This window comes from Anarrhichthys ocellatus, unplaced genomic scaffold (genome assembly GCF_004355925.1).
Source record: "Anarrhichthys ocellatus isolate YVR2014 unplaced genomic scaffold, GSC_Weel_1.0 scaffold2, whole genome shotgun sequence".
Lineage (NCBI taxonomy): Eukaryota > Metazoa > Chordata > Actinopteri > Perciformes > Anarhichadidae > Anarrhichthys > Anarrhichthys ocellatus.
In genome coordinates this window covers 8,848,369-8,861,295 of record NW_022280032.1, presented here as the reverse complement: position 1 = coordinate 8,861,295, position 12,927 = coordinate 8,848,369, and the positions used below count along the sequence as shown (strand labels likewise).

Here is a 12,927-nt window from a genome sequence, read left to right as displayed (position 1 = left end):
TATCAAGGATTAGAGGACTTATGTCTCAACAGGATTTGGAAAAACTTGTCCATGCATTTATCTTCAGCAGACTGGACTACTGTAACGGTGTGTTTACAGGTCTGTGTAAGAAGTCTGTCAGAAAGCTGCAGCTGATTCAGAACGCTGCAGCTCGAGTCCTCACTAAGACCAGGAGGGTGGATCACATCACTCCAGTTCTGAGGTCTTTGCACTGGCTTCCTGTCAAACAAAGAATTGACTTTAAAATCCTGCTGCTGGTTTATAAAGCACTGAATGGTTTAGGGCCAAAATACATCTCTGATGTGCTGCTACCTTATGAACCATCCCGACCCCTTAGGTCGTCTGGGACCGGTCTACTCTCTGTTCCCAGAGTCAGAACTAAACATGGAGAAGCAGCGTTCAGTTTTTCTGCTCTGCACATCTGGAACAAAGTCCCAGAAAGCTGCAGGTCTGCTGAGACCCTCAGCTCCTTTAAATCAAGATTGAAGACTTTTCTGTTTGCTGCTGCCTTTAATTGAACCAGCTTCAATTAATATATTGATCAATTTCCTGCATTTCTGCATTTTACTACTGTATTTTATTTCTTACACTGCTCATTACTGTTTTTAATGTTTCAATGAATGTTCTTAATTGTTTTTAAATCTCCTTTTCTTTTGCCTTATGTTTTGATGCTTTTAATGGTTTTATGTGAAGCACTTTGAATTCCCTTGTTGTTGAAATGTGCTATACAAATAAACTTGCATTGCCTTGCCTATATTAAATGACATATTATGAAATAGGTGTGTTGCAGTTCCCTCCGCCACCAGCAGATGCTGCAGATGTGTTCCTATAATAAGACACCTTCCTTGCCCTCATTTCACCCCGAGGATGCAACAACACAGCAGGTATCACTTCAGTCTCGTGTTGCATCAGAAAAACATGCAACACTGTAATTCAACCCAAATGAGATTTTTCATTATTAATGATTTGATCTTGGATGTTGGAAAATATCCATTACTGTTTACATTTGTTTCAGTTTTTAAATTTTTTAGTTGTCTTTCCCATGCTGGCCGGGTCATGCAGTTCTTAATCTGCATTCAACACATTCACCTCAGCAGTCACATCCAGTCACCGCCCGGGGTCTCTGTCTTTCAGTCTGCTGCTTACAGTCCATTGTGTCATTTCAGGGTCGTTTGAATGCGATGCAGAAATTTGCAAATCAGCTCTTTTGGTTCTCAGCATATCAGACAGGATTATCCTCAAGCAGCGCGCGGCCTGTCTCCCTGTTTGTCTGCTTCTTCTGCCACAGCTCATCAGGCTGACAGAAGCACTGCACATCTGACCCCAGCAGCTTTTCCAGGCTTTTCTTCAGTATCACAACCAACAAGACATGCAATCAATCAAAAAAAGCATGTCTGCTGTTGTCAAGAATTCAACAAAGTACATAAGTATATTTTGTACAGTTTTGAAGTAACTTGAGTATTTCTATATTTCTAATTCTGCATTCAAACGGACATACAGTGTTCTACTCCTTACACTACATTTAACCAACGGATAACACTTTAGTTACTTTTTTAAGATGAAGATTTTACATTCAGGTCCTTATTAAATATGATGCATTGCTGCAGATTAAACAACCCGACAACACATGACATTGTTTTAGTGTGCACCACCTTCTACTGCAGCAATAATACGATTACTGTATGCATTCATAATTTCAGAAGAGATGCTCATTCATAAAGAGTACTTTGACCTTATGTAAATACATATTACTGCCAGTACTGCACAGTGTTGGAAATTGTATTCTGATATTTTGCTCAACTAAAAATAGCAATAATCTCAATGTAAAAATACTGCTCTAAAAGTAAAACATCCTGAATTCGGAAGTAGAATTGAAGTAGTTTTTACTACAGAACGTTCTACTACTTAAGTAAAAGAACACTTAAGAAGCAAATTACTAATTCGGTCCAAATAAATGCAATATATGGTACATTCCCCCTGATATTGAATTGAAGTACAAAGTACTTACGCATGAAATGGAAATCCTCAAGTAAGCGCCTCAAAATTGTACTTTAGTACAGTACTTGAGTAAATGTACTCAGTTACATTCCACCCCTTGCACCATACTCTCAGTATGCAGTTGTAATGGAGTATTTTGGCACAGTTTTAACAAGAAGAGGATATTATTATATTATAGAGGATAATATTCCTCCACTGGATCAAGTTAGTTTGTGCTGTAACTGCTGCTGTCCTGTTATCTAAAACTTGCTCTGGGCTCATCAAATTTTGGAGCTATTTTTAGCCACAGCGTATGAGTATATTTTAGTCGAGTCACATTCGTGACAATCCAAACTGCAGTATAGTGGGCATCTCTCCATCCATTCATCCATCCTCCTATCCAGGTGGTGAAGTACAACTTTTACTTTGTTATTGACATTTGGTGGGACTTTTACTCAAGCATACTGCTTATCTGATTGTCAATGCATCAATACGTCTTACACTTGTCTCAGGTTGAACACTGTTAAGGGTTAGCAGCAGTTTAGAAGTTATTTTTGTGTCTGTTCTGTGTCAAAGCAGAAATTCCCACGAAGGCTGTCGTCACAGCTTTTTAAGTGGTCTATAAAAACCTGCTGTGTTTGTAGTGTCTGTAGTGTTTGATACAAACCAGTACTAAAGTTACCATCTTACGGGAACAAACTATAGTTCAATACATATTAGTGCATCACATTTATGTTTTGTATATTACTTTAAATGTACTTATAATTATCAAATAAATGTTGTGGAGAAAGAAACAGAATATTTTCCTCTGAATGTTAGTGGAGTAGAAGTATAAAGAGGCATAACATGAAACTATTCAAGTAAAGTACCGAACATTGTACTTAAGTACAGTACTTGATGCACTCAGTTTGTATTTTTGGTCTTATTTGAGGCATAAGGGCTGAAACTGTTTATCTCTTATATTAGTGCAGACAGTAGGCTACAGTACATTACATGGTCACTGTGCTGGAGATACCAGATATAAAAAAAGGACAATTAGGCGTAGCGGCCTTATCACTGCACAAAAACAAGAATAAACAAATAAATTAAAATTCAAATCTACAAAATGGGGGAAAACGTTTTGATATTTATAACCCTGAAAATGCAGTTTTCTTTAAAATTGATTTAATACACATGTTAAAAAACAGTTGATAGGAGAGTAAGTTTTCTTATACTACTTTAAACACACATACACACACACACACACACACACTCAGTCACTGACCATGTGATGTGAATGCCCCCTGCTCCGGTTACAGAGGGAGGGAGGAGGGAGGCAGCAGTACAATGTAAACCTTCCCACTGATGGAGAGAAGCGGCCAACATCAGGAGAGGACAGTCAGTCACTCAGTCAGCGCTGCAGTTTCCCAAAATGTGCAATTTCCTTCTCCAGCGCGGATTAGAACTCCGGGAGACCTCGGCCTCTAATGGGGAGCAGCCGCATTAACTAGTGGACACACTTCCATTAACTGCTTTTCTTTGCTGCCGGCCAGGTCACCGAGCTGCGCACGCACCGTGGGCTTATCCACCGACACCCGGCAGGAGGAGGGACATTAAACGGAGTATTTAGAGTCCTAAAGTGGCACTTCTTTCCTGTTCTGATAGACAGACCGGATCACGTGGACAGGTGACCTGGACGTGCACGCTGCATGTTATCTTTCTCTTAAAAGCCTGGAGGAATAAAGAGGACAGGGTAAGGACTGCAAGAACTCAATTTCAGCACAAAATTCTGCTGTATTTTTGTTGAGCTCAGCTACCAGCAGCACTATTACTATTATTATTACTCCTACTACTATTACTACTACTATCATTACTATTACTCCTCACTTTGTTAGATATATTCAACTGGTGTTTTCTGATGAAGCGGCAGATGACGTGACGAAGAGACACCTGATAAACTGCTGTGGCATGGCTGCAAGAGCGTTAATTGGTCCGGACCGTGATGCCGTTTGCGTCCGGTGGGTTCAACAACAAGACAACATTCGCTCCCAGGCGGAGGGCTAACTTGTCACGGACACTACCTCATCAAATGACTCTGTCCTGACTCACATAGGAGTCAGGGGGCTGCAGGCCATAGCATGGGCAACTCCTCCAGGAAGGGAGAGGGAGAAGAGGAAGAGGTGGGTGCGAAGGATGGCGAGGAGGCCGATATCACAGAGAAGAAGAAAGAAGAACCGGTGGAGGTGGAGGCAGAGCTTCCACTGGGGGTGGAGGAGTTGTTTGAAAGTGGGGATCCCGTGCTGGACTTGAGCTACCGTAAATTTAAGCAGTTGCCGTCGCGTGTTAGTGCACTGATGCATCTGGAGAAGCTGTATGTTTGTGGGAACCGCCTGCGCACTCTACCGGACAGCATCTCCCAGCTGCAAGGTCTGCGTATCCTTGCCCTCGACTTCAACAAGATGGAGGATGTTCCTGCTGCCGTCTGCCAGCTCACTAACCTCACTCGCCTCTACCTGGGCAGCAACCGGCTCATGACCCTCCCGCCTGAGCTGAGAAACCTGCAAAGTCTGCGCTGCCTGTGGGTGGAGAGCAACTACTTCCAGAGTTTTCCACGGGAGCTCTACGACCTGCCCAACCTCAAGTCCCTTCAGATTGGGGACAACCGGCTGAAGACGTTGCCTCCTGACCTCTGCCGTATGGAGGCTTTGAGGGGATTATGGCTCTATGGGAACCGCTTTGATACCTTCCCCAAAGTCTTGTTGCGCATGGAGAGTTTGGAGATTTTAGATCTGGACCGCAACAAGATATCAGAGTTTCCCAGCCTGAAGCGTCTCCACGCCCTGCAGCTCTTCTCCTACGATCACAATCCAGTGGATGGCCCTCCTAAAGTGGGCAAGGAGGTGCTCGTGGTTGGGGAAGGCGCTGCAGAGTTCTTGGAGGAGCGCGAGGCCAGGAATGAGAGACGAAAGGCTGCAGAGGACGAGGCCGAAGAGTTGGCTCTGGCAGGAGAAGAGCCGGTGATTCATGGCATCCTGAAGAACAGCAGCTCCAACTCAAAACAAGCTGTGGTGACTGTAGAGGACGCAGACGTTAAAGAGGAGGAGCCCCTGGCAAATGAGGAGGAGGAAAACATGGAGCTGCCCGTCACTGATTATGACGGAGCTGAGCTTGAATATGATGAGGAGGGGGTCGAATATGAGACGGAGGAGCTGATATGTGAGGGAGAGGGGTTTGAGTATGAGGGGGACGAGCTGGAGTACGAGAGGGCTCAGATGGACTATGAGTATGAGGAGGACTCGGGGAGACAAGATGAAGGGGCATGAAAAACCCTTCATACATCCAGACTCAGATGATCTGCAGGCAGGCGGAGGTGGATGACAGAAAAGAAGCTGACACAACAAATTAGCTGTGCTGCTAATTGCTAATCTAGCGTTAACTGTGAAAATGAATAAGCAGTGAGGCATTATGAAACTGTAAACTGACGGCACCTGTGACATCTCAATCAGCAGCAAATGACCAAATCAGAGCAGGACTCAGGTGGTGTGTGTGTGTGTGTGTGTGTGTGTGTGTGTGTGTGTGTGTGTGTGTGTGTGTGTGTGTGTAAGAGAGGTGTGCGGGTGTTTTACATTAGGGTTATTTTTGTGTACACCATCTTCCCTTATTAAATATTAACTCAGCTGATGAAGTTGGTGTCAATCATTTATGGGAAAATATGTCTTAATTGGGAACCAGTGAACGTACCAGCTACTGTTTACTTCACCGACACACTGTAGTATTTCCACATATCATGGTCGGTGTCTGGTTTATATGGCAGTGCACCTCGGCCTCGACTCATTGCTATTTTTGTAAACCGAGACGGTGTGTGCGCATGTAAATGTGTGTATTGGATTTAGATTTACAAAATATTTATGACGTGCTAAACACAACCCCCCAACCCTTGTCAGTGTTGTGTAAGCAGTCCTGTGAGTGCCAGTGCCAAGGAAGAGAGCGAGACCAGCAGGATTATTAGAGGGAGGAATAGCTGGGGTGCCTCACCATAAAAGGTAAGTCCATAGGGAGGCTCCAGACATGAAATAGACTCACAAAAGTATCAAGCAGGAGGTCAGCAGGTCAGAGACTCGGGTCCGTCATGACCTTTGTATACTCCTTTTTGTCGGTGACGGCACCTTTTCTACCTCCGTCTCTAACATGAAGCAGGTCCGGCCCTTGTTCTCCTCTCATTTCTGCACTCATTATTCATGTGGGGCTCCTACATAATCCAATCTCCTTTCCCTCCACGTATCTCCTTCTCACATCTCATTGAAAGAGTGAAATATTTATCCCAGCGTTGAAATATTTATGCTCGTACTCGTGTGGCAGTGTGTCTCGACTCCTGCGTCTGTGCTGAGGGAAACTTTTGGAGAACAGACTCAAACTTTTTACATATAAAACCATTCATTTTACATATATGTAAGGCTATTTGTGTTATGTCTGGGGCCGCAGTTGATGATTTTTTAATTATCTATTAATATTTTGATAATTTTCTTGATTAATTAATCGATTGATCCAGTGGATATCAGAAAATAGAGAAAATTGCCCGTCACAGTACACTAGAGAGCAAGTTGATATCTTCAAATTGAGTGTTTTGTTTGACCAACAGTCTCAAACCCAAAGATATTCAGTTTACCAAAAACATTGTTATACTGTTTTTTGTCAGCTTAAAAAAGATATGAAGCAATTTTCAAAATCATTCAAAAAGTTTCTGTAACTCTGAGTATTTTTATCATTAACTAATTTGGCAACATTTTCTTAGCTAATAGGTTAATTGTCTTGTCTTTAAAATGTCATAAAACAGTGTAAAATGCTCATCACAGATTCCCAGAGCCTAACGTGACATCTTCAAATGTCCTGACCAAAACCCAAAGACACGAAATAACTGTAATTTTGATTAAAGACAAAGTAATGCAGCAATAGCTGCTTTGCTTGATCAAGACTAAGGCCCCGATCAGACAATGTGCGTTTTTAGCAGCTTGGGCGGCTTTTTTGGAATTGTTTTCAATGTGATTGAAGCGGTTTTGCGCCGCTTTTGCATTGTTGAGCTCCTCGTGTTTTTCCGCGCATGTATAGTAGGATGGAGCTACAGTATAAGACACATAATGTGACCCTTTTGGACACTCGATCCTCCAGTGACAGTGAGTCAAAGACAATGCATCATCTCCTTCACTGCCTCTTTGGCCGTCACCCGACTCACTTCACACAACTGACTGACTGGCAGCTTTTCAGCTCACACAAAGAGGACTTAACAAAGAGATGAAAGTGAGCTATTTTTTGACAGGACTATCGCAAAAAAACACAGACGAGGGAGTTCTGAAGGCTTTTAGGATTTGATCAAAACGATATGTAATAATTACACACACACATCCGCAGTTTTGTTTTCTGCACAAATCTCCCAGAGTACAGTTTTAACAACAAACTCCACATTTTATTTGTAGTCATGCAGGTACCTTCTCAGGTGTGAGAAGGTTTAGCCCCTAAAGATGAACCTGTGAAATAAAAGTAACTAATATGAGTCAAAGGAAACATTATGCATGATGGGACATCATGTCTGCAGCTTGTTTGCGTACCTGTCCATGTCTCGACGATTGTAGCTGTTGTCCCTTTTTCCACTGATAATTCCTGCACAAGTGTGGCCAGATTTTGACTTTTCGTAATCGGCATCATAACAAAACCTGGAAGAAAAAAAATCATCATTCTTGTCAACTAAACATGCTTAGATGTTATTCTGTACTGTTTGATACCCGTTAGCTAACCTCGACATTATCTGAAGATATCAAACACACTTACGTCCTTTTATAATGTGTGTTGAAGTGTGAACAATCAAACGGTGTGTTCGGAAAAATCTGGTTGCTTGAAGCATTGAGAAGAAATCCTGTGGGCTCCTAGAAAACACAACAACAGGCTAAAACAACTGATAATAGCTCCAAACACAGAGGTAATATTGATCACAGGAAGAAAGAAAACTACAAGATAAAAGTATATAACCTTTATTCCAATGGACTTTGTAGTTGGTGCATTACTTTTAGTCCATGGTGACGGCAGCAGGGAGGTCTAGATGAGCAGAGGGAAGAATGTTTAAAGTTAAAGTGATATCATTAAAATCTGCTACAGCTGACTGGACGGGGATCAATACTCACTGGGCAGGCCAAGGGAGCGATGGCACCTCGAGTGAATCCTGTTTCTCGAGACAAATGGCTACTGCACACGCTCGGTCTCGCCTCAGTGCCCTGAAACACAAGCACAGAAAGATGCTGTTAAACCTTACAGATTCTAGAAAACAATATTACAAACTGCATCCTTTCAAACAAGTCAGAGTGGATGAGGTCTGTGTGCCAACCTGCAGAAATGACGGTGACACAAAGTCCCTTTTCATCACTGAGCTGTGAGTCTGGAGAGGTTCAACCTGAACATCAGTCAAAAAAAAAAAAAAAGTAGATGTTGTTACATTTAAGAAATAAATTATTGTACAGTATGTAAAATATGTACTGTGTACTCACTGTGTGATTACGTAAATATAGACTAATAATACTGATTTAATTTACAATAATGACTATTTAGTAATCTTACCATGCAGCTTTTCTTCTCCACAAATGTGTTAAGTTGAAGGTCTGTTCCTTCAGTGAAGCCACTTTCTCCTGGTGGACCCACAGTCACATGGTTCTGGAAAACTGGAGCTGTGATAGTCGCTGTTTTCGGAAGACTCCTCAGCTGATGGAAGCCGCTGTCTCTGGACTTGTTAATGAGGTTTGGCAAAGACCCCGTATAGTCAGACAGGATGTGAGGTTGGTAGTGTTGTTTAGTTTGAGACATGAAACTGTCAGATAACAGGAGTCTGCACACAAAAACAACACAACTGTGCTTGAGGAAACAGGCTTTTTGAAGCTAAGGGCGAACTGTAGTTTCAGTGACAGCTTAATCAGTTCAGGCAGTTGGTTTCCAAAAATGAAAAACACCACATAAACGTTGCTATCAAAATATTGTTGTACGTGTCAAGTCACCCAAATTACAAAACCTACACGCTGTCTTGTATCTAGTGGTATCGAGCTATGCAAATAGCTTTAGTTTTACTTGCCTGATTAATGTTTAAGATTACCTGTGAGGACTCGGCACGAGTGTGCAGGGCCTTAAAGATCCACCTCCACCCAAATATAACAGAGGTCAATAAAGTTATCTATATGTGGGGGTCTTTGCATTGAGAAAATGAGATTTAAAAACAACAATACTAACAGTAGTTATATAACAGGGACTATTTATTTTGTATAAAGTTAGTTCTAATATTAACGGCTCAATCTGTATATTATCACACTTAACAGGGACATTGTTTCTGTTTAATCAAATGTTGAAATAAATTGAGCACGACATGAGCCTCTATTCACTAGACGTATATCTTAAAAGCCCTGCACACCCACGGTAAATTAACCCAGGTGTTAATCACTGATTGATTAGATCTCTTCTCAAACCTGTTAGGGAGTCCAGACAGTGCTTTACTGACGTTATATTGAACTCTCCTGTTAGCTTTGTTGCACCTTTTAAGGCTGAACCAATATCACCTCTATAATAGACACTTTGACTAGAAGGAGAAGCTCAGGTGTTACCAATAACATTAACGATTGTGTGCGCTGACACACACACACTCAGTGTACTGACAAAGGTGTGTTCACTATCACTTTACTCTTTTATCTTACTTATTTGGACATAGCGTTTGGTACTTTCACAAAGCTAAATCAGCTTCCACCTGACTCAACGTCTAATCAGACGTGATTAAAAAACACATGTGTAGGGCTTTTGAAATAATAATCAACTGGTGAGCATTTCAGTTTGATTTTCATAGTCCTCACCTGACACTTACCCAAAAGCAGGGTTGTCAATGTGGTCCAAACTGGGCCTGTAATATACGGCTGGTCTCTGGTTTGATGTGTAGCCCGTCACACTGGGATGTCCGAGATGAGAGGTGAAAGTCACCCTGCCCGGGTCTGAGACAGTCATACAAATACTGGCCATCAGAAACCTAATCTGAATCCCAATGGACGTTTTTCACAGCAGTCATTTTGACTACAATCATAAAAGCACGAGTGAAATCAACATTGACGATGGCTCAGTTTCATTAAGTGTCCCATTAAGCTATGATCATACCAGGGCCTCCCCTAAGTGGAACACAGCTAATGTTATTGAATACATCTGTGCTTTTGCTACTATGACATGTCAACATGTCTGCTGTGAAAAAGTTGTTTTTAGTATGATAAAAGTTATTAATGTTTAAGCTGAGACTTTTTGACTTCCCCCCTCATTGTGCACTCTCTCACCGTAAGACGTGTTGTAGAGTTTGACTGCGTTGCTGGTCAGTCGTCCCCTGCTACCTGTTGCTCCAACAGTCGTCATAACTATCCTCCTCTGCTCAGGCACCCGTGACTGCTATAATGGAAAACTCTCACTGACGCCGGTGATGGATGGTAAAAATCCTCTGGGCATGTGCACAGTGCTGTAACCATCAACAAAAGCAGCAAACAATGTGTAACTCCTTTGTTTTTAGGTTTGACAGAATCCAACAGAGCTCTCTGAAAAAGTGATTACAGAGCCTGTAGGAATAATGCAATGAGTGCTCCCTTTATCAAATGCTGTTTGTGAGTGAGGAGAGAAGGTCAGCAGCACTGCAGCACAGCTACAGATATCAGATCTATTTACACCAGATTTAAATTACCCCCGGAAAAAAAGAGCAGATTCACTTAATTCCCCAGACGTACCTGCAATGCTCGTTGCTCACCTTTCCGTCTCGTGGTTTGTAGGTAAACAGGTCTCTGTTGCTAGGAGAGGCAGCACCAGGGCTGAAGAGTGACTCCAGAGAGAAAGGTTGGCTGCTTACATCATTAGATAACGTTTCTACTGTAAATCAGGTCGATGCTTTATTCCTTTAACACCTGGCCTCTGCAAGTTATTTGATCACTGGCAGGAGTTTCAGCCAATCATCAGCACTTCTAGATTTATATTTAATTTAATGTTTATATTTAATGTTATTTAGTTATTTATCATCTATTTGTTTGTTTTTAGTCCATATTTCATCATATTACGGTTACTTATTTAATTGGGAGCACTTCATAATAAGAATACAAATCCCATACTTAAGAAATGTAATTATTGTTGCATTAACAAATGATTAATGACTTAATGGGATTAGTTCACAGAATGATCCAATCAATGTATGTGACTATGAATTAACATTCATTATTGATTACCTATTAAGTTTGAACTGATCACTATCATTTATTAATCATTATTACTGCGTTATGGAGGAGGAGCTAGTAAACACTTATCTTATATCTGCTTACAGCTACATCTTGGTGTTATATACATTTATAAAATGTTATTAATGCTTATAAATGTGAAATAGGAGGGGTTGAAGAATGTATTTTATGCATATTGTATTTATTATTTATACCTATATTTATATTATGTACAGCACACACACGCCATGGCTACCTGACAGGTTTTACTCTATAACTTACTGAACTAAGAAGTAATAATTAATACAGTGCATGTACATATATTAGCATAATTAATTGATCCAGTCTAAGGTATTCTATATTATACATACAGCTTTTTATTTATTCATTTAAATAGTAGGTGTTGTATGCTTTTCACTTCGTGCAGTCTTTTGAGACAAATTTGTGATGTATAAATAACTTACAAAACTTCAGCTGCACAGCTCTCATACCAAACATCCTCAGCAGACTGGACGGTTTCTCTGTGTGTCCATTGGATGGCAGTGTGATGCCACAGTGGCTCTGACTTCAGTCGAGCCCAGAAAAGATGCAAGGTTATGTAAAAAATGATGGATGGCTTGAAATTTGCATGATATCTTGATAAAAAAATGTCCATCCGAGACAAGGATTTATCATCCACCTCTGTTAGCAGGAAGAAATGTCCGCACACCATCTATACATCTACATCTACATGAGCATGTCAATTTAATCTGGAGGATATCCACCTCCTTTATTTACGACATTTATTTGCGAAAAAATCCTTTTTATAGAAGCAGATATAGTCTCACTTATTAACCATCAACAGGATATCTTCTGTATTCAATTAAAGGGGTAAAATAGTGTAATATTTATATCAGAAAACCCACATGGTCTTCAAACACGCAGTATGAACACTTCAAACAGTGTCATTTTCTTCACCGTTTCCTTATTAGGTGAAAATTACAGCATCAAATCTAACTGAAGTTTTTCCATAACGAGCTGCTCACCCCCTCACTTTCTATTCCTTCTCTTTCCATCTCATTTCCTTGGACTCACACTGCATCTTCACCTCTGTCACATCACTTCTTGCTCCCTCCATCTGTCCAACGCTGGCAGTCGGAGGAGCCTATCTTTACCAAGCTGTTGCTTGTGTTGCCGTTCCACAGTCCTTCGTGCTTGACGCGCTGTCATGCACGTTCATTATCTTCTCCAAAAAAAATAACGACAGGGAAACGCCTGCATCATTGAAACTGACAGTCTCATTTCCTGCTTCTTTTCTCTTAAGCACAATGTGCACATTATTGGCATTTCTAATTATAAACGCTCAGGGATCCATACAGCAGAAATAGACCAGGCGCCTATTTTCATTCCAGTCAAAGATTACACCAGATGATTTTGCTTATTAGAACAACTTCAGCCAGAGAGTCAGAGAGGAGGAACTGATCAGTGGAAGCACCTGCTGTACTCTGAGATGAAAAACCTGCAGACTCTCCACATGATTGTTCATCTCTTCAGTACAGCAATCTGTGTTTGTTCTGCATCTGCATAATTCACATATAACATGACTGTGCTGCAGCCAGACTCAGTTATAGGCCAGATTCTGGATCAAATTGACATTAATTCTGGGAGGAAAATGTGCACTTGAGATAACACTTGGAATACAGAGGGAGCCTAAAAAGATGAGAAAAGGTGGGTGCAG

General features: G+C 41.2%; 2 protein-coding genes across 2 annotated transcripts; one reads left to right on the top strand and one right to left on the bottom strand.

Annotated features, from left to right (window-relative positions):
* Positions 1–4,094: 4,094 nt before the first annotated feature.
* Positions 4,095–5,434, top strand: lrrc10b (leucine rich repeat containing 10B). Its single transcript, XM_031869568.1, has one exon. The coding sequence runs from the start codon at positions 4,095–4,097 to the stop codon at positions 5,277–5,279; it is 1,185 nt and encodes a 394-aa protein (XP_031725428.1). The 3' UTR covers positions 5,280–5,434.
* Positions 5,435–7,389: 1,955 nt separating this feature from the next.
* Positions 7,390–10,984, bottom strand: saxo4 (stabilizer of axonemal microtubules 4). Its single transcript, XM_031869832.1, has 9 exons — positions 10,296–10,984; positions 9,842–9,965; positions 8,560–8,824; positions 8,330–8,395; positions 8,130–8,219; positions 7,978–8,043; positions 7,780–7,874; positions 7,560–7,664; positions 7,390–7,478 (listed from the first exon to the last, which is right to left on the bottom strand). Exons 1-9 carry the CDS (start codon positions 10,369–10,371, stop codon positions 7,460–7,462), a joined length of 906 nt encoding a protein of 301 aa, XP_031725692.1. The 5' UTR covers positions 10,372–10,984; the 3' UTR covers positions 7,390–7,459.
* Positions 10,985–12,927: the final 1,943 nt, after the last annotated feature.

What these genes read in the sequence shown, in the direction of transcription:
- lrrc10b (XM_031869568.1), top strand. Translation starts at nt 4,095, where the DNA reads ATGGGCAACTCCTCCAGGAAGGGAGAGGGAGAAGAGGAAGAGGTGGGT.
- saxo4 (XM_031869832.1), bottom strand. Translation starts at nt 10,371, where the DNA reads ATGACGACTGTTGGAGCAACAGGTAGCAGGGGACGACTGACCAGCAAC. An exon ending in ACTCTACAACACGTCTTACG is followed by an intron (nt 9,966 to 10,295) that starts GTGAGAGAGTGC and finishes TGACTGTCTCAG; the next exon opens with ACCCGGGCAGGGTGACTTTC. An exon ending in TCGCTCCCTTGGCCTGCCCA is followed by an intron (nt 8,044 to 8,129) that starts GTGAGTATTGAT and finishes CTGCTCATCTAG; the next exon opens with ACCTCCCTGCTGCCGTCACC.